The following is a 22,117-nucleotide window of genomic DNA, read 5'->3' on the forward strand; positions in this document are numbered from 1 at the left end:
ACATTGTCTAATGTCTCTAAGCTTCAATTTTCTCAATTTTAAAGTGAGAATATTACCTTCACAAACTACCTCATAGGACTAACATGAGAATTACATGAGAAAACCAAGTTAGAAAAGGATTTCTAAATTAGAAAGTGTTCTATAACTGATAATGTGACTTTTTAACAGTCAAAAATAATTCTGATTTAAGTTTAAGAAAAATAGAATTTTTACCTAATAGATCAAAATTTAAAAGCTGTAATCGTTTCCATTTTGCTGATTGAAGTTTGGTCTTTCCTTCTTTAAACAGTCATGTCCTTAAGTAGAATTTCATTTCAATTTTCAGAGTTTCATTTAATTTGTGATAGAAAGCCCAAACCGAACTTATAGTCTTGACATTACTCATTAAAGCTGTACTCAGAAGTGTCAAATTTCTGAGATGACCAAAATTAAAAAAAAGAAAAAGAACCTGAGTAAAGTAATTGCTGTGACATAAATAGGGACAAAAAATTCAATTGGAATCAAGGTCTGATTATTCCCTTAGGTGGGAGTCTGCATAGGTATAAATTTAAGTACAAAAGCTATATAACATAGCTCAAATCTATGAGGCATAGTAGGATACTTCAAAAAGTTCATGGAATTATTCATATTTTCTTTTAGTTCTGTTTTTCCACAAATGTTTTGAAGTCTCCTCGTAAGGAGACTTCAAAGGAGTTGTGAGGATTCACAACTTTGGGAATCCTCAACTTTTCCAATGCCTCCATTTTCTTAGACCTCTTCATTTTCTTCCCCAATTTGTGCAAATAGAAAACATTTATTATTTGAAGGGAAAGTTACTTCAAATAGATGGATGTGTAAAAGGCAGTGAAGATATTAAGATATGTTTACTAGGCAGAAGGGTTGATTTTCTCTAAGTATAGGGCAAAAAAACTATTCATATCCTATTGCACTAACTTGCTCCTGAAGAAAAGTCTTCACACCCTGCAAGATTCAATATCTCTATACAAATAGCTAGATTCATAAATCTCTGTTGTTGCTCACAAATACTTGAGAGGTGGAATGTTAAAAATGCAGGTGCAAGGATCTACTGTAGAGATGTGAATAGTCAAGTTAAGCTTGCCAACTGTAAGGTATAAAGGGCTGGGATTTGCATCATTTGCTATATGCATATATGATAGAGACATAATCTTTGTGCAATGCTTTTCGAATTAACACAGGAAGGAAATAAACTGACCCTGTTGGAGAGTAGTAAGAAAAATTATATTAAGAAATGTTTTCATATTTTCTTCAATTTTTGTTGATTAATTGCATATTTTGTCTTAATTTACTACTGGGTCTATGCAAAACATGGGATTACTCATGTAAGTTTGCCTGAATTAATCAGCCAGTCCCATTAAACAGATGAACTTGCTTTTCTCACTGAATCAAGCAATTGGTTAGACCGTGCATTGGTTGCTTTCACATTTTGCATATTTAGCCCAGGATATGATAAAGTTACTAATAGAAATTACTATATTTAGTGAGCACTTAGTTGTGTCAGACTCTGTGCTCTCATTTACTTCTCATAATAGCCTCATCAACAAGGTTCTCTTATTACTCTTATTATAGATAATGCAACTGAGGCTTATAAGAGATAAATGATTTGTCCAATGACAAATTGCTAGTAGTGGTGGAGTGGGGTTTGAATCCCGGCAGAACAGCCCATTTTGGTTCCAGTTAACCAGCCATTTCCAGCAAATATAGTTTTGCATTTGAATTACCTGGAATGATCTTATTATATAATTTTGGTCTCCTCGTACATAGGCCAGCTTACTTTGAGACAGACCATCCAAGTGCATAAAGTTGTTTTAATGGTAAGTAGGTTAAACAAATTTGAAATGCAAGACTTGTTTTTTCAGGCCATAGCTCCTTTGAAAACAATGCATTATTCATTCAGCAGCTACGCTCAGTGCTACCAGTCAGCGAGAGCATTGTGGGAGACACAAAAACAACACAGTCTAGTGAGAGAGAAGCATGATGTTTGAGGGGTGTAAACAAACTGCTAGTGGCATTTAAAAAAGGCAAAGATTTGTTCTACTGGCATGGATCCGTAGAGGTTTCATAGAGTCCCACCAGCCAAAATGTTTTCTCTCCCAGACACCCCACGGCTCATTTCCTCATCTCTTCCATGTCATTGCTGAAATGTCACTTACTCATGAGGCCTCTCCACACCACTCTGTTAAAAATGACTCCCCAGTATCACTTATCCTACTTCCCTGCTTTGCTTCTCCATAGCACTTATTGCCTCTTAATATACTATGTGCTTTTCTTCTTTATTGCCTTCTTGTCTGTCTCTCTACAATAAAATGCAAACTGCAGGAAGGCAGGGTTGGCTATTTTGTCCACTAAAGCAAACCCAGTGCTCAGAACAATACCTGACTCAAAGTAAGGACACAATACATATTTGTTGAACAAATAGAGGAAATAATACATAAGCTGGGCCTGAAAGTGGGTAAGATTTAGCTAGACAATGTTGGAATAAAGGAAATTCCAGGTGAAGGAAATGACCTGAGCAAAGAGTGGAGGCAGCAAGTTGCAGAGCTGTGTTTGAAGAGTGTGCTGGTCAATTTGGTTAAAATGACATATGGTATGACTTAGTCTGGAAGTATCTACATTATACAGACCTAAATGATTAAGGTGATTACAGCTTAATTCCACAGGCAGCAGGGAGCCCTTTAAATTAGGGCTCTCTAAGGATATTTACAGTGTAAATATCCTTATTTAATAATTAATAATTTAAAAAAATCATTCCAGGTAATTCAAATGTAGGAGTGAATCCAGGTTGTATGGTTCCCGAAGCTAATATATTTTTGCTTGTTCTGTTGAGAAAAGAGAATATAAAATTTTGAATCATAAATCAGATATGACCTCTGGTCTTGCCCCTTTCATATCACAATGTTCAGTTAGTCAGTGCCATGGTTGTAGGAGTCATCCCAGGTGGCCTTCCTTCACTGGAATAGCTAGTAATAACCTAATTATACAAGTGTCTGACTGTAAGCTACTGAAATATATCCTGCTAGACCCAACTTCCCTTGGCCAAACCCTAAAAATGAGTGCAGGCTCTCTGATGTCTCTGAATGAGAAGGGAGAGAGGGTGGAGAAATCAGAGTGGAAAGAGACAGCAAACTGTGATTAACAAATGGTGGGGGAAATATCTGCCTATGACCACGAGGACTCATTTCTCGGACCTTGGAAAAGCCAAAATAAATGAGGGGCCCTGAAGCTTTCTTGGCTTCATGGAAAAGCTGCTCTGGAACTCTGATGAAAGATACAGAATGAATTAGTCGGAAGGAAGACTTGGGAAGTTCTAGACCTCGGTGGTCAGAGGGTGGGTAGCATGAGAGTTTGGGATGGAGCATATGAGAAAGGATGCAAAGGAATAATGTAATAATACTCGGCTGTTGAACAAAAGGAAAGGGGAAGGTCAAAGGTGTTATCTCAGGATATTAAGTAGTAATCCGGGAGTGAACAGTTTTGTAATGAAAAATTTCTGTGCATGGTTTTCACATACAGGCACATTAAATACGCTATACTTTTAGAAGAAACTGCTCATTGCTTTAAATTTGCTCTGTTATGCTATTAGGAAACAAAAGCAGCAAGTGATTAAATAGGGTCTCAGTGACATGAAAGAATTAGTGTAGCTTTCCCACGTGACTTATTTATAAAGAGAGATAAACTTAGTTACCAGGAGAATTTGGTTGACACATTAGTGGGTCTAGAAGTGGAAACTCAGCTTTAACACTTTTTAGCTCATAGCTTTAGAATATAAAATCACCATGCTGCATTAGTGTGACCTTTTGAAGTTTGTAACATTTTTATTAGAGAAAGCACTAAATTAACGAATACTGTTGGTTGCAATTTCACAGCCACAATGACAGCTATAGTCTATTTATGATGACCTTGTGGCATATCAAGAAAATTCCTCACACTTTAATAATTCACTGGAAAATTAAAAATATAATTGACTTAATCATACAGAGAAGAAAAAAATTTATGTTCAACCATGGAAGTGACATGTCCTTGTGTTGACTTTGTTTTTGAGCAGAAGTATACTTTACTCACCATATTTTACTAAGGTTGGTTTATATAGAACTTTCAATCCAAAAGTCTCTTCCATCCCCAACATAAGGTGAAGAATTAAATGCATTACTATGGGTATTCACTCTCAAACAGAGATATTATTCATATATATTTGAAATGCTGAGTCTTTAATAAAATGGTATTATAAAAATTATGTTAAGCTATCAAATACCTAATAAATAAATAGCAGATGAAACACTATTTTTTATATCATGGGTTAATTTTGACCAAAAAACCCAAAAATCTTCAACAGAATTATGCTGGGTCATTGGCATTGTGTTTCAGAAGAGAAGCAAAAATCTTCAGCTTTCAATGCCATAGAAATGAAAATTGATACTTTGGCTATGAGAAGGAAAATAGATTTCATCTTCTATGCCAATTCTAATAAATTGAGAGTGGCTTCCTGGGGCACAGTGTTGGGATGAATTCTGAGACTGTTTCCAGGCTCTGTAGGAAAGAGAACTGTGATCAATTAAGGAGTGGGGAATCACAGCATGTGTGCTATGCATTTGGTATCCATGATGAAACAGCATTTAAAAAAATCAATAAACACCACAGACTTACCAGATAAGCCACCCACATCCATCTTCTTCAGGTTCTTTGCCTCCAGAATGACAACAGTCAATTTACCAGCAGTAGGTACATAGCGAAGAGAGAAGCAGATATCACCCAATTTCTCTTGCTATGAAAACCAATAAGAAAAGTATTAGTAACGTTCGAATAAAAGGTGAATACAATTTGTACATATACATTGTAAATTCTTCAAGAGGAGGATTATGACAATTAGAGTTTGAAAACTTTTGGATCCATTGGCATTTACACAATGGTCTTTTATTCACAAAGGTATCATCAAGAGTGTTATTTTTTAAAAAAGACCATCTATACATTAACATTCTTCAAAATATATCTATAATTCAGTGGTACAGGATATGAGATCAAGTTGACTTTTTCAGAGACTGCACTCTGAATAACACTACAAAACTCTGGGCAAAATTTCATAACTTTATTCAATAGTTTGAAAAGAGCCTAACAGTTGTTTAGTAAAATCAGCCTAACCTACATTTTTGTCTTTTTACATTTCAAATAGGATTATGCCTAATACTCTAGGTTTTGGGGAAAAAGACTTGCATTTGTGTTCCAATAAATTCTGTTTATTGATGAGAAATTCTGAATTCCGAACAGTTGAAATGCAACAAAATATAAGTTTTTGCACTTTTAGTTTTACCCATTCTTTTCTCTTACCCTAAAATTTGTAAAAACTTAATCAGCAGACTGGAAAATTGAAACACATATAACACAATGCAAAGTGTCTCATAGCTCCTCATGTTATTTCATTGTTACCATATTTTCATTGTTACCGTATTTTACCAAAATTTCATTGTTACCATATTTTACCAAAATTCATTACCAAAGAATATTCACCAATCCTGTGTTCAGGCATTTTTGAACAACTGATTCAGAATTTAAAATGATGGTAGTAAATAGAATGTTTTTCCTAATGCTTTAAAGATCAGCTTTAATAACTTTATAAAACAAAGAGAATTGGGGCAATTTTCTTCTATCAAATGATTGTTTGACCCTTGATTGATTTAGGACATTTGTAAATATGATTGCAATGTCTTTTTCACAGGTTGTGGGTATGTGGGAGTCTGAAATTCATGTGTAGCAAGAAGAGCCAGAATATGCTTCAGGGGAGGCGCTGAAGCCACCTACAGGAAAGACATGCATGGCAGGACTCTGGACTGCTCTATCCCCCCCAAAGATGTGTCCTATTTTGCCACAGTGGAAACAAGGCTTAGGTTTGTGGTTTACATAGTAAGCTGCCAGTGTTGTTACCCTTGAATCTTAGATTTAGGTACTCATACCAGTATGAACTGTTGGAAACAAATATTTTCTTTTCCTTGGTGAAGTCTTTTACTAAACTTCTGTGATTAGAAGGAGAAGCACTTCTTTTCCTAGAGTCTTGTTCTGGCACATGAAGGTTTTACTATATCTCTTGTCATCTACATAGAAGAATCGAAATGATCTGATAGTTTTATGTGGACAGTTTTCTATGTCTAGTTCCAGGCACATAATCAGGGCTTCTAAATAATTGTTGGTTGACTGTATTGAAATGAGAACCTCACCAGTCTTTCGCTTTGTAAACAGTACTGCTCTAGTGCTCTATCAACATGGTCTTCAGTTTAATCAACAAATCAACTAATGAATTTTTTGGAGCTCCACTTTTGTGCCTAGTACGATGGCCACTGCCATATTAGCCCTGTCATGAAACTAGAAATGAAAACATTTCTGAAAATGTAGTTTTTATAAGACAATTTCAAGTCCCTGTAGAATTGCAATCGACAGATGAGTGCTTTTGCTGGTGTGATTATCTCACGAAGGGGCCTTATTACTATTAGGAATTTCAGCTTTATGTATAATTTATTTTAGTCAATTGCCTTGATCACTAGGTGGAATTGCCAGTTAGTGTTAGAAAGTTCCAACTGTGATATTCAGAGAAATTAACCTGCTCTTTTAGAATATGGAGCTGACAATCAGAAACCACCTTTGTTGTGAGCAGTTTGATAATTCCATTATATATTTTTTTAAAAGCAGCCACTAAATACCATAGACACAAATTAATGATTTAATAGACAACCACAGCAGTACCTTTTAGAACAGAGGTCATTGCCAATGAATAAATAAAAAGCTTGATTTAAAATGAATATTTATTTGATTGCTTCTATAGCACACCATTCATTGTTTCATGTGTAAAAAGAAGGGTTCACTTTAGCTACCTTCACAAATGGGGCTAAGTTCATACATTTGTTGGAAACACTGCACTTTTGAATGAGATTTTAAAAAGTACCTGAATTGACTTAATGCTCTGACTTTAAAAATGCTCTGATTTTAGTGCTCTGATTTTAAAAGAACATTATATTTATGTTAATCGTAAGGTTTTTCTATGTGTTAGATTAGTGATAGATTCTGAGTAGATGACTTTTCTCTGAAGTTGGGAGTCTATTTAGAGGTGATAAAGTAATTGGGGTCAATAATCTCTCAAAATGAAAATTCAGACCATTTATATATTCCCCATTTGTAAAAATACTAAGATCTTCACCTCCAAGAAGGACAATGTCATGTTTTTAATATTAATAAGAGAATGAGCGGCTTTAAATATATCCTTTGGGTGGTAGTATTTTTTAGCATCATTTTATTCCCACAACTACTCTACCCCTGAAGTGTCTGCCAAATCGGTATTTACATCTAATGGGCCAGATGGTCACAGTGTGAAATGTTGCTGTGAAATGTATTCAGGCTAAAAAGACTGAATTTGGCCTAGGGTACAAAGTAAATTGTCCAGGTAAACGAGACGATAGTTATCTCTCTGAACACTTATTTTGTAAGAATACTATATAATCCATTAACTTTGTATTCATCCAATTATGAATTCATTTCTTATTAAAAAACAATTATTGAGTTTCACCATAGACTCTTCAGGCTCTAGTCCAGGCTCCACGGATACCTAGATGAGTAACAATAGAATGTGTTGACTGAACCGCAGAGGTAGAACAAATGCTAGGAGAAGAGAAGATGGAAACTTTCCAGCTCTCGTAACAGAACTGAGGAGAAGGGAATTTTAATTGGATATTTGTTTCCGTAATCATCATTTCAGTTTCTCTAAGCCACCTCAATGCATGATTGTTGTAAAACCAATGTGCTTGCCATGCAAATACAGCTTTAGGACAAGTCTTCTAGCTCTCCCCTTATTTAACCAGAGCTAGAGTGTATGGGCAGAAAGAGGGCAGGTGACATGTACATGTCCTGGAAGAGCCATCACCTGGGCTGAGATGTGAAAGTTCAGCAGGAAGAGTCAGGATGAACCCCATACACAAGACAGCAAGAGTGTTTTAGGCACAGGGATGTGTGTACAAAGTCCTTTACCTCTTTAACAGCTTAAACCACATTACTCTTCTATAAGAGAAAAATTCATGTAACTTAATTAAAAATGGATTTCCACCTTATGATTTTGGTCTTCCAAATTTCCTTGTGATATCTTTAATTTATATTTTGGTTACAAAATACACTTGTGGTTCTATTAGAAGTAGTAATTAACAATAGAAAAGCAGGTATTCTGATGTGATCAAAATAAGGATGGTGAAAATAGAAAATGCCTATTAAAAGGAAATCACAGTGTAGAGCGGTAGAAAGAGTACCAAACTGCCATAGGCATTAGTTCACTGTCCGTTTATTCAACAGATATTTATTGGGCACCTTCTATGTGCCAGGCACTGTTTTAGGCACTGGGACACAGTGGCTAATACATTATGCAAAATCAGAGAACAAAATAAACGTAGCAAAAGATAAGGCACGTTTGGTGGTGGTTGTATGTGTTATGGAAAATACAATGCAGGCAGGGGTATTAGGAGTGTACTTTGAAATAGGAAAGTCAGGGAAGGTCTCAATGAGAAGGATTTGAAGGATGTGAATTGTGGTCAACTACTAAATCATCTGGGCCTCACTTTCCTTGTCTTTATGAAACAGATCTGGCCGACACAGCCCTGAAGATTCTTGCAGGTGGGAAATCATACGCATATGTTTTCATGATTTCAGTCTATCGTGGTTGCCTGTCTGGTTGCTCTCTCTCCTTTACTGGACTGTGAGCTAGTTAATGTGTGATTTAAGCTGCTAAATTTGTGGTAATTTGTCACATAGCAACAGAAACCAATAAATGTACTTATTTCTTTCTCTTCTCCATGTGGATTTCAGAAGGTAATTCATTGGAGTGAGGAAAGCAAATGATAGACTTTCTATTGATGTTTACTTTTATCCCATATTTTATTTCTTTTTTTTGTTTATTGTGTTTTATTTATGTTTTATGGAACAAGCAATATACTGGTACAGTGCAATATGTATATAACTTATTTATAGATAAACAGATATATTGCAAGTATGTGCCAAATATTTTATTACTGAAAAAAGACAAAATATAATTTGGAATCTTTTCTCAACATTAAAATATGCTTAGAAAACTATTCAGCAGCTGTGTAACAACACAGACTCTGACGTCAGGCTACCCAGGTTCAATTCCCAGATCTGTGATGTATTAGCTACCGAGCCTTGGGCAAGTTACCTACCCTTTGTACCTCACTTTCCCCATCTCTAAAATGGGGAAATAGTCATGAAGTTGGTACAATAATATGAGTTAGCATGCATAAAGGAATTAGATGAGATCCTGGCCCATAAAATGTACTATATGAGTATTTGGTATCATTATAATGAAACTTCTTCAATCACCCTTTTCTCTAGATTGTTGTGCCATGTGTCTCTTCTCTTTTTAACAGCCAAATTTCTTAAAGGAATTGGCTGCAATCATTGTCTCTATTTCTTCCTGTTCCACTGATTCCATTTTATTGAAATGGTCGCTGCTGTTTCAAATGACATCCATATTACTGAGCCATAAATACTTTCCAGGTCTCATTGCTATGAACCCTCAGCAGAATTTGTTGACTTCCCTTTCCTCAGATTCTGTAATACCATGCGTTCCTGATTTTAGTTTTTCTTCCTCTCTGGCCACTCGTTCTTGGTCTCCTTTCTCTAGCCCACTTCTTTTCTCCATTAACTAATCTTATCCCAGCTAATGGCTTCAGTTATGATATAGATGTGACTCCCAAATTTATGTCTCTAGTCTAGATCTTTTATCTAAACCTCAGACTCATATATCCGACTGCCTACTTGTCATTGAATATTTCACACACATTTTAGACTCAAATGCCAAAAACCAAATTTATGGCCTTTCTCCCAAACCCAATCCACTCTATTTCAATGAATGGTATCAGCATCCAACTAGTTGTTTAAGCCATAAAACTGGGCATTATCATTGACCATTGATTTCTCTGGTGTCCTGATTTGGTCTATTAAACATCTCTTAAACAGGTTTACTTGTTTCACTCCCTATCTCTTCCACCACCCTAAATTAATAATCTCTCATCTGGATTATTCCAATAGTCTTTTAATTGGCCTCCTTAAATTCACACCTAGAATACAATTGACAAAGTCACCTTTTAAATAACAAATCTACTTAAAATCCTTAAATAGGTCTCTTGTCTCTCTTGGGATAAAGACCCTAGTCCTACCATCAATTATAATATTCTTCAAGTTCTATGAGGGGTCTTCAAAAAGATCATGGAAAGATTCATATTTCCTTTTAATTCTATTTTTTCATAAACTTTTTGAAGTACCCTCACATGTCCTGCTTACTCCTTAGCCTTATCTCATGTCACTCTCCCCCTCTGTGCTACAGCCAGGAGTGGGGGTGACTTCATCTAATTAAATACGCACATCACCTGTACTTACAGAGCCTTCACATAAACTCTTCCTTTTGCTCGATACATTCTGCCCTCTTGCCGCCCTCCCTTTTAGTTAACTTTTATTCATCCTTCAGATCTTACCTCGAAATTCACTTATTTAGAGAAGCCTTACCTGACTCAAGACTAAATAAGGCCCTTCTTATGTATTCTTTAATAGCTCCTTGTACTCTTTTTGGCATATCTATTAGTTGGTAATCATGTATTGATTTGTACAATTATTAAGTTATATCTCACCTGCATCAATTCGATCATCTTTATATAGTACTCTTTTATCTATATGCATAGTACTTGGCACATAGGAGAAGATTAGTACATATTTGTTAAGTCAAAGAATGAATATACGTTTATTAAATGCTCAACTCTGGCAGAAACTGCTAGTTGTTTATCAAAACCCGTTCTCTTCTTCCTGGGAACACAGCTAGACAACGCTTCCCAGCCTTCCCTGTAGTTAGATGTGGCCCTGTGAATAAGTTATAAATAATGAAATGTGAACAGAAGTGACGTGCATCACTCCTGGACCAGCCCCCCACTACTCCTACCCGTGATCTTTTCTCTCTTGTCTGTCTGTGACGATGACCTCAGAGTGACCTTGAAAGCTACATGCTGAAGATAGTGAAGGATCGATAAACTAGGATCCCTGATGGTTCAATAAAGCAGAGACCTACCTGCTAATCTGGAACCTCCTTGTCCTATTGAGCAAGCAAAAAAATAAACTCCTCTTCTGTTGAACCATCACATGTCTGGGTCTATTTGTTACTATAGCCTAGCATGACATAATTAATAGAAATAAATGAAGGAATTCTGAACTGTGTTTTCTGAATCCATTTAACATTCTGTGGTTTGTAGAAAATGAGCAAAGTTTAGTCTTACATATCATTAATTCAGTTTACCAAACTCTTATTTTGTCTTTTCGTGTCAGTTATGGTGCAAAGTACTGGGAACAAAGGATGATTAAAATGTGTCCTTGTCCTTAAGAAACTTATTTTGTGCTGGGGCAAATGAACATATAAAAAAAAATTCAACATAATATTGTAAATGCCATTATAGAAACATGTATTAGGAAGGACAACTCTAGAGAAAGGGAGAGGAATTTCTTGTGGATAATTACATTTGTGAATTTCAAGTGGAGAGTAGGGGAAATTGAATCCCAAAAATGTCCTTTCAAAAGATTCCTCATGTTGTACTGTGCTGAGATGCCAGAAATTCCACCATTCCTTCCTTTTAGCTAAAGCTTTAGATCTCCAGGAGGCCTTTAAAACAACACAAAATACTGTTTTGTCCCCTAGGTGGTGACACAGCATCCATCATGGTATTAAATTCTCATTGACGGTTTCTTGAGTAATGAAAAATTTATCTAAGTGAATGGAAATAGGCAAAAATGGGGAAGAGGGTAGGTATGCGCCATTGCTTGGGGTGCTTGCTTTAGTTAGTAGAGGGATAAGTGGTTATCCAGGTGAATGGCTAATTGCCTAAGGACATGTGAAGAGGGAGGAAAATAATGGAGAACAGTTTGCAGAAGGTGTACAAAGACATATCTTTATCATGTTCCTCTGTCCCTTTAACATTCTCTGTCAACCTGTGTCCTTGATTTTCTGGGTCAAAGCCAATTCTAAACGTTCTATTTTCTTGTCCTCATCTGACTTTGAGGCTGTAGGATAAAGTAGCCTCATAGTGACTTGGATTACAGGAACCAGTGTTATCCTCTGTTAAAATGTAAATGCAGATACCAAATAATTTTGAAATATGGGAAACATGCATTTCTAAATAACAATGCAGATTTGACATATGCAGTTATAAAGAAGGCATTTTAAAGTGATATGCCTGAAAGTGGGCCATTGATCCTGGAGCATTCATGAAAAACAATGGCAGATAATCCTTGGAAGGCACTTTTAACTCTGAGAGACATCATCTCTAGTGGCAGAGGCATGTATTCGAATGATTTATACATAGGCTTACTGACAGAGCAGCTTTAAATTTTTACTAATCAGACTCCAAGACTGCAAAGACTTTGTATCCCGAAGTTCTGTCATTTGTAGCTACATTTACTGGTGCATCCTAATTAGCTTGAGTCAATATTACAGGGGAATGGGGTCTTAACAGAGAAATCTCAGAAGTCAAGGTGCTGTTCTATACAAACGACACTTTTCCCTTTTTAGTTCGGTGATGATGGTAACCAAGAGGAAACTCTGGAAAAAATGGCAGTGGCTGCACAGTTCTGAGATGCCACTGCCCAGGGAAGGTTTTCTTTCTTGTCAGGGAGAAGCAGATCTGAGTTCTGCCACTAACCAGCTCATGGGGGCGCTCTGAGAAAGTGCTGCTCCCACCATGAAAATGGATAAATTATACCTGCTTTCTCTATTGCAATATTGTACTGGAAATGTGTTCACCTATCTGTGAGGATTGCATGAGATCTGTGAGCCAAGTGAAGCCCAAAATTGTGGAGAGGAGAACCAAAAAGAAGGGCATAAAAAGAGCACGATATGGACGAATGCGAGTCACAGACGCTGGTGAGGAGAGGAAGGTCATTTAAAAGCAGAGTCAGGGAGTCAGAGGTGGCCAAACCTGGCTTCTCCATGACTGGCTTCAGCTGGACAGGGGTCTGCCAGTAGCAAATGGGAGCCTTGGAAAAAAGGAAAAGATGGGTGGGGGGAAGCTGAAGAATTTGTGGTTGGGAAAGCAAGGCAGTAGGAAAAAATAGAGAAAGGAATAGAAGGGAGAAAAGAAGCTTGAGGAAGAGAATAAAGGGGGGAAAAAGGGCTGGTTTGTCTTTTATCTCCTATTAGAAAGAGGTCAGAAGCAAGAGAGAAGAGAAGGAAAATCAGCAACTCAGGAATCACGAGGAAAGCAGCGGGAGGATTTTGAAAGAGTACTTTGTGTGGATTTACTTCATAAAGGATAAGAGCTGTTGCCTGGTGAGGGGCTATGAGGTGGGACCCTAATAATTAGTTCAACTGGGAAGAACCCAAGAGACATATCTGCGGTGATTCAAATCCACAGAAATAGAGTTTGATGAGAACCTCAGATGACAGAGAAAATGGATATATTTTGTAGACTTTATCAGGAGGAAAAGCATGAGGCTCTGTGGTGATTTCCCCAAGCAAGCTAAAGCCAAAGGCTGTTAGTTCTCTTTAGGATTGGAATGGAATATAGATCTTATGGTAATTTCACTGGGGAACCCCCCCCCACAACCATGACATATTGAAGTTCCATTAACAGCAGCAGAGAGATTGTGCATTAAGATGGGGAAATGTAAGTATGAAATAGAAAGCTGTTGAGCTGAATATGGGCAGTCTACCTTCCGGCTGCTTTTAATCCAGAACAGAGACAAGTTGTGGCTGTTGCTGGGACAGCTGGAGATGTCCTTTACATACGTGTTGACAAATCACATGAGCAGAAAGTGCCGGGAAAAAAGTCTGAGATAAGGGCAAGGTAGCACGAGGGATTTAACAAGAAAGGAAGGTATGTGTTCTTGGGTAAGTGGCCCCTAAAAAAAGGTCGCCAGTGGGTACTTTGGGTGTGAGGGAGTATGGAGGAAACTACTGTTGACTGAATAGAGGAAAATATTATTAATGTTACACATTATTTCAAAATGGATTTGAAGGTGCAGCAGGAAATGAGATAAGCTAGCCAGAAAGAGCAAGAGTTAAGATAAAAATGTCTGGAAAGTTCTTACAGAGGAAAAGAAAATCACTACCCAAGAAGAGAGGCCTGCATTCAAAGTCCACAGAAGAATAAAGTAAGAATTGGGAATAGAGAAGGACCCTCAGAGAACCCAAAGAAAGGCATACAAGGAAATACAAAAGAAATACAATGTAAGCCCCCCCCCCAAAAGACAAAGGTAACAGGCTATATAACCACCTAGTTTATGATATTTTGTTATTGCCACTGAATGGACTAAGACAAGGTATAAAACCTAATTATGACTGTGACCATTTTAGTTACATCCAAAGGAATTTTAACCCTCTGCCTCTGTAGATGGAATGCTATGAGAATTATAAGGATTCTTTACTTGAGATGAAGAAGAAAGCACAGTGCACCTTTTGTGCTACAAGCACATTGCATCTACTTGATAGTTTCATAACATCACAGTGAAAATAATATAATCGGATGTAGGTAATAGAAGGAAAGTCTTTCTCACGCACAGTTCTTTTAATTCAGTTTTCAGGGATAGATGAGAGTATGTGGAGCAGTAATTATAGGCATATGGATTAGGAGTTTGAATTCAGATTTTCATCTTGGCTGTATAATTGACTTTCTGAAACAATGTGAAGACATTTGCTTAACTTTAGTTACCTCCTTTGCAAAATAGTTTAAAGAGAACCAATTCAAAGACAACAAGCCACACAGCCCCATAGAAGCTTATGCCTACCACCACCGTGGCATTTGTCCCACAGTGTATTAATTTATTGTCTTTTGCTCCTTTAGGAGGCTCTCTCCAACAGAATCTAAAATAATCCCAGGCCAGCTCTCCCACTTCTACATTAATATCATTCTTAGTGAAGATATTCCATCTGCACATTACTTCTTTTTCAGAGTTTTTGACTTTTATCTCTTTGATAGTTATTTTCTGTTCTCATTCATTTCTGCTTAAAGGTTATGCAACCAATTAGTGTATTTCCCATGTAGGGCTTAAACACATTGCTTGTTGTGGCAGAGTTACAGAAAGTCAAGACCATCGCTTAGTGTATTTGGGATTCACTTTGCCAAGATTTCACAAATTGTTCATTTTGCAGAAACAATTTAGTTTCCATCTGGGTTGCCTAGGGGAAAGTTCACTAGTGTTCGTTGTTAAGAAAATCAGAACATCATTAGGGAATTCAATGGCTTCTTGCATGAAAATGTGATGTCACTAAATCACACGGTGCAAAAATATGGTTTATGTGCAAATGATTATGATGTGAATTTGAATGAAAGCAATTCTCTTCAGACAAAGAAAGCACATAGGTATATCTTGTTTGCCTCATTTTGCATGTATTCAGACTGATAGCTGGAGTGACCCTGCTGAGATGTCAGGAATTTTATAGTTATGTAAAGTACATCACAGATTTTTATAGGAAATGACTACTCGACAACAATTTTTTTTAAACAGCATATGTTATATAATTATAACTCAAGGCATTTTAAGCTATGACAATTTTCCTCCTTATTTGTAATGGCATTCTGGCTTTCAACTTTTGAGTGTCACATTTTGATGAAGGGAAATTAGTAAATTTCTTGAAAATGCAAATAATAAAAATAACCCATAAATTTCTGATCATCATACAATTTCATATTTATTTTTGACTTCTGTCCATGATTTTATTACATGATATCCTACTGAATAGAGATCAAACTAAATTTTAAAAAAACGTAAAAAACTTTTAAATGTGAAATCCCATAAAGGTATGTTTTTCAACACTATACTTTAAAAATGTTTGCAGATTTACATGGAAATCTACCTTATAAAAATAGTACCTATTGTTCAATGTATTCTGCAAAGGCACAGATTAGGAGATTGAGTGATCTTATTTCCATTGCTTTAAAATTCATATTAATTCTTGGCAAATAAATCAAAAAAGAGGAAAAGAACAGAAAAGAGATAAGTTAGAAAAAAATCACCACTCAAATTTCAGATGGTTCCCAACATCTTTCAACTAGGAGAAAGACTATGAAAAATCTAAGGGAAAGTGTTTTGAATTTAATGCTGAAAAGAATATGTACACAATTGTGTGATCTGAGAAAAGCCTTTAGGCAGTTGGAGTCCTTGAATGTTAGAGAACATTTGGCTGAAGGAGATGAATTATAGATACATATGACTACTTCTGCAAGATGCTAAAGTAAGAGTCTTGTAGATTTATGTTTGTAAAGAAAAGGTATAATATTGTAAAAGGTGACTTCCAAATTTATCCAAGTGAATTAAAGGTAGAGAAATGAACCAATGATGTTGCTTATAGGTGAGAATGGTATGGAGTTAGGTGGGAAAGCCTCCTAAAAGCGCATAGAATCTGTTTCTATTATAAATTAAGAATATTCAATTGTGTGTGAGTGTAAAATTAAACAGACTGCAGAGGTAAGCTGGGGTAAGTTTTCCTGGGATCACTGAAAAACTGTTTCCCAAGCGTACAAATAAGGTACATCAAGAAAGGGAAATGGACTGTAGTTAAGTCTGTATTCCTGAAGGATGTTAGGTTCTCAAAAATGATGTTAGAGGCAATTAGTGCCATAGTTAAGGCTGCAGTTAGACTCTTGAATTCAAATCTGGGCTTATCACTTACTAGCCATGTCTTAATCTTTGTGGGCCTTCATATCCTCATCTATAAAGCACTATTGTGAGGATGAAGTGAATTAAGACATGTGAAGCATATACAACAACCTGGTCCATAGTGAGGGTTCCATAAATGTTAGTCATTGTAAATAACAGGCTACCACCTGTGGAACAGCTTTTATGTGCCAAGTACTTCACATAATTTACTTCATATCCTCACAGCCCTGAAATATAGTTATCATTATCTCCATTTCATGAATGAACAAACTGAGACTCAGCCCTGTGAAGTAACTTTCCTAAGGTAACATGGTTATTAGAACTCAGAAAACAGGTCTGTTAAACACCAAAGTCCATGTTCTTTTTTCTATGTAGTGAAAATGTCTGAAATTTTAATTTTCTTTTTATACTGAATCATTATCTGATAGTATTCAACACCATGCCAATAAGATACTGTTAGCACAAGGTGCTGAAGTGGAAAAAAAAATTACATGGCAGGATTTCCCTGGTGCAAGTGTTCACAGCCAGATTCTTCATCTCTAATATTATGCATCATCTGTTAAGCAATTTGTAATTGCTTTCATGTCCTCCTGAATGCACAGGAATCAGCAGGCTACAATTCCTGAATGACCGTCTCAAGGTCTTCCATGGAAATCTGTGGAGTGTTGAGATGAAAGAGTTTCTCAGAGGAGAAGCAGCAAGTCCAAACACAAGCTCTTGACTTTCCTTTGCATTCCTGAGATTGCCTGAGTTAAATAGATTGACTGAAAGGAGATGTATTACATTGCCTTGAATCAGGAGGGATAATAAAATGTATTCCTTTGTCCTCATAGGGATTTAATGAGTTCAAATAAGATAAAACAGGTAGAAGAATAAGCTTTCTGCAAAAGAAGGGATAAATAAATGCAAGAAAGGGATTATTTTAGACAGTGAATTGGAAAAAATATAAAAGCAAGATACCTTGTCTAAACAAGTGATATGTGCTATATTCTCTGTTTTCATATGGCCACCGTCAATATGTGAGGTGACTGTGTGACTGAAGCCCCTTGCGCTTCAGTAGGGCTCTAGAGCTCAAGCCTAAAGTCAGATCCACATTGAGCTACTTGCCACTTACTAGCTAGGTGACCTTGGGCAGATTGTTTCATCTCTCTAAGCTTCAATTTTCTACTACATAAAATGGGGAGAATAATTGTACTGATCTACCTGTTGTTGAGAGGACTAAATAAGATGAAATATGTAAAGTGCTTAGAACAGTGCCTATGTAATATGGTAAGTGTACATGGAGGCTCGTTATTTTATTATTATTTCAAGTACCGCAGCATTTCCATCCATATACAGTTAAGAATAATTAAAAAGTAATGTTTTATCCAACTTTGTGTGTTTCCTACTCAGCTAGTGCTTGGCACATAGTAAACACTCGTAGTTTTGTTGTATTAATTAATGGAAAGATAATGTCATGTAAGTATTTATATAGACATGTCACCCTAAGTCAGCCCTTTTACTAGGTTGTTCTTGGACACACACAGAAGAGTCTGCGGACAGCCAGGAGTGGGGCTGGTAGGACATCTGTATAGAGGTGTGTAGCTCACCAGGCCTGGGCCCTGCCCTAGGCTCTCCATCTTCTGCTGGGATGCTTAGGGCCTCCTCACACAGTGGGTCTTTCAGAGTTGAAGTCCACTGAATCCTGCCCTTGGATAAAACTTGATTAGGATTTCATTCCCCACTTGATACTTCCTGGTCCTGAGTTTGTATCAGCACAGTAAAAAGCAGGTGGTTGTAATGGTTTATTACACCTGGCTGCTAACTGGAATGAGTTGAAAGGGAAATCACAGAGCCCACGAGGAAACTTGAAAATGTACCAGCCTAAGCCACAAGCATAAAGGCCAGGCTTGGTGTTCTTCAGGGCATTTTTTTCCTTTGGAGATTTCTTCTTTTTTTTTTTTTTTAAAAGAAAGGGTATGGCTTTTGGCCTTATTTATGAGCAATTTTAGAAAAGTATTGGACTGGTAAAAAGACTGTACAATCAGAAAAATTAAGCAATGCTAGTTGATTGTGGGTATGGTACTATTTAGGAGAACATTAAATACTGTACATAAAGCATATAAATTAAACAAGTTCTGGTGGGGAAAAAAGGGAGTGTTAATAAGACCTTAAATGGAAATGAGCACTGTTTAATCAACATATCCAAAACAGAACTTAGTGTTTTTCCTTAAAATGAGTGCATCTTTCTGTAATTTCATTTATTTCCATTTGGTCACTTTTCAGTTAACCAAAGTAGAATTGAAATCATTTTCGATAGTTCTCTACCCCTTACCTCTCTATCTAATCAATAACGAAATTCTGTAAATTCTACTTATTAAAAAGCTATTTCAAATTTGAGTTCTTATTTTATCTCCACAGCCATTTAGTTTCCTAGACTCTGAAATAAGCTCCTAATTAGAGGCTCAGCCTCCAGTTCATCTTCACATGGCTGAAGAATTAGTTTTCTAAAACACAGAGCTGATATGGCCTCTGCCAGCTTAAGATCCTCCCTAGCTCCTAACTATGAGAATAAAATGCTAACTCCCACCTTCAAAGATCTAAAATATTACCCCTATTTATTTTCCTGGCTTACCACCCCCACCTTCCATTCCCCTTTCACACGAAGTAGATCTTAATCAGACATAGTCTTCTCCTTGTTCCCTAAATGTTTCAAATGCTCACCCTGCTTCCTTGGAAGTCCTTATTCTCATCCTGTTGAATTCCTAATCATCCTTTATAACTTATTTCAAATTCACATTGTGATCGTCTTTCCTGAACTCCCCACTTGCAGATAGCATCATCCCTTCCTCATCGCCTATGAACTCCTTGAGTGCAGAAACAATGTCTAATTCATCTTTGTATCACCAAGGCTCAGAATAGAATGAATTCAGTAGATACAAATCTGTTGAACTGAATCATCAGACTAATGAAAATCTTCCAGAGAGAAGCCATTTCCTTTACTGGGGTCTCTTCATTTGAGATAGTTAAATGTAGAAGGTACAGAACAGTTGCTCACCATGGAAGGCACAGTGGATTGGTTGCTGAAAAGAAACAGGGCAAGGGTATTTGTGGTTATGTTTCATCTGGAACACAGGCTTTGGAGTCAGATTGACCTGAGCTAAAATATAGATTCTGTGAGCTAACAGTCATATGACTTTGGGGGAATTCTTTCACTTTTCCTTCACAAAATGAGGATAGCAATATTTCCATATCACATAGGATGGCTGTGGATATTGAATAATACGTCACACCAGAATACCATGCTTTTAATTTTATTAAAATAGAGGGACTTTTACATACGAGTTTAAAAATAGAGTGGTATATCAATACTACCTTTGAACAGACAAAAATATTGTGCTAATAGATTTATGAAGGAAATGTCAGGGCTTATTACTATGGAATGTTGCCTAAACTAAATTGTCAAGCTTATAGTATGAAGAGGTACAAAGTTCCTTTAATAACTAAATTATTACTTAGTTCTTGTCTATAGTGACCTCCTTAATAGGGAAATCTCCATTTGCCTCATAATTTGATTTCTGGTTGCAGCAGTTGAAATACGAGAGCACAGACAGAAAAAGACTTGTTCAGCCATTTTGCTATAAGTGAAGACTTATGACATCAGCCATTTTGTTCATCTGATTCCTGAGTCGTCCTAAAAGATTTTCTTTCCAGGCTCAACGTGTGTCTTTTAACTTTTACAGATAGCATATTCATCTGTGCCATGGGCAGGGGGTATGTGGGGGAATCTGAAGAAGTCATTGAAATAAACACAACCATAGGACTTTCAAATGCCACTTTTAGTCATCAGTTTCAAAGCTATTACCAATCAGCTGACTTTCTTGCAGGCAGAGAAAAAAAAAATCTGGGTTGAAAGGCACTTGAAATCAGAGATTAGCAGGAAGATGGTCTTTCATTTCCAAACATGGAACCAGGATGTCAAACATTTCTAGTTTCTCTAAAGACAAAATCTGTGTATTTTTCTAAAGGGCAAAATGAGCTAAAACAAAACCCTCCTAAGTTTGCTGTGATAACATCCTGCACTCCTTTGCCTGTGCTCATGAACGCTTGCAGCTGGCTGCCCCGCTCTAATAACCGCATCTCATTCTGCCTTGCCACTTGGCTCCTTCTCAGCTCCTGCCTGATCATATTTCAAAATGTCATTCACATTTATGCAGGCCAGTGCACAAAACAAAATTAATTTAACTCACAACGGCATGTTAATATTATTACTTTTGACACCATGGAAAACTTATTAACTATAGCTTGTCACAGGCCTCTCAGAATGAATAGCCTAACTACAACATTGAGAGGAAAAGTAATATGATCTAAAGCGTTTTTTTTTTTTTTTGATCACTAGATGTTATAAAAAGTTAAAGTAGTTGAGTTTCTCAAAAATTATGCTAAAATGAACTGTGTTTCTCTGGGCAAGAAAATCTCTGTCCCATTTTGCTGGACTACCCTTCAAGGAAATATTTTATGATATGTAATTTAAAATTTATGTATTTTTTTTATACATAATTTGGTCTGCATTTTAAAGAGGTAGTAGAAAATTTAAATAACACAATCAGTTAGTTATTGTGTAAATTATAATAGCCAAAAAACCTACAAGAAAGAAAAAGAGAAAAGGGAGCTAGTATTCATTGCACCCTTGCTAGTTTTGGGGGTTTTTACATACTGCATCTCTTTTATCCTTACAATAACCTGTGATGAGGTTTTATATTCTTTGTCTTATGCATAAAGAAATTAAAGCACAGGGAGGTTAGCTGACTTCTTCAAATTTGCACAGCTCACGAATGGCAGAGGCCGTGTGAACCCAGGCCTGTCTGACTGCAAAAAGCCATCTCGTTCCATGAACCCTTTCTGTAGCCACAGTAATTCAGTATGAAAAGAGGAAATCATAGGCCTCCCTTTCAAAATGGGCAACACTTTCTCTGTTTTCCACAAACTGTAGGTTTCATGAAAATGATTTTATATAAAATTTTGAATTACTCAAAGATGGTATTTATAAATAGACCTGAATTTGGCATCTAAAAGACAATAGGAAACTTAAAAATAAATTCTATATGTTTTTTGGTATGAAATTAAGTGCATAATGGTATTTATTTTCCTTGTTAAATATCCACTGGTTTATTTTTCCACATCTACCAAGAATGAGATTACATGCTTTTTTCTTTTCAGCCGTAACACAGCTTTTTTCCCACCTAGAAGGGCGTACCATGTCACACTCCAAAACCTTAATTTAAAAAGTGACATAGTAAATACTGGGAAGTCTCAGTCCCTGAGCTTCTGGTAGGCCAGCCAGGGAGTCAAATCTCCTTCACTGTCAGAAACAGGCTGAACGGCTTGTAGAAATGAATGGATGGTTTAGACTCCCCAACTCTCACAGTCTCCCTGGGAAGATACTCAT

The 22,117-nt window shown here is 36.5% G+C and overlaps 1 protein-coding gene across 2 annotated transcripts in view; it reads right to left on the bottom strand.

Annotated features, from left to right (window-relative positions):
* Window positions 1-22,117, bottom strand: part of SYT1 (synaptotagmin 1) — a 199,758-nt gene that overhangs the window by 85,743 nt on the left and 91,898 nt on the right. For both annotated transcript variants that reach the window (XM_063075822.1, XM_063075821.1), the window contains exon 6: window positions 4,663-4,780. In XM_063075822.1, the coding sequence (XP_062931892.1) occupies window positions 4,663-4,780 (118 nt within the window). The remainder of the gene's footprint in view (window positions 1-4,662; window positions 4,781-22,117) is intronic.

Source organism: Cynocephalus volans, chromosome 12 (genome assembly GCF_027409185.1).
Source record: "Cynocephalus volans isolate mCynVol1 chromosome 12, mCynVol1.pri, whole genome shotgun sequence".
Classification (NCBI taxonomy): Eukaryota; Metazoa; Chordata; class Mammalia; order Dermoptera; family Cynocephalidae; genus Cynocephalus; species Cynocephalus volans.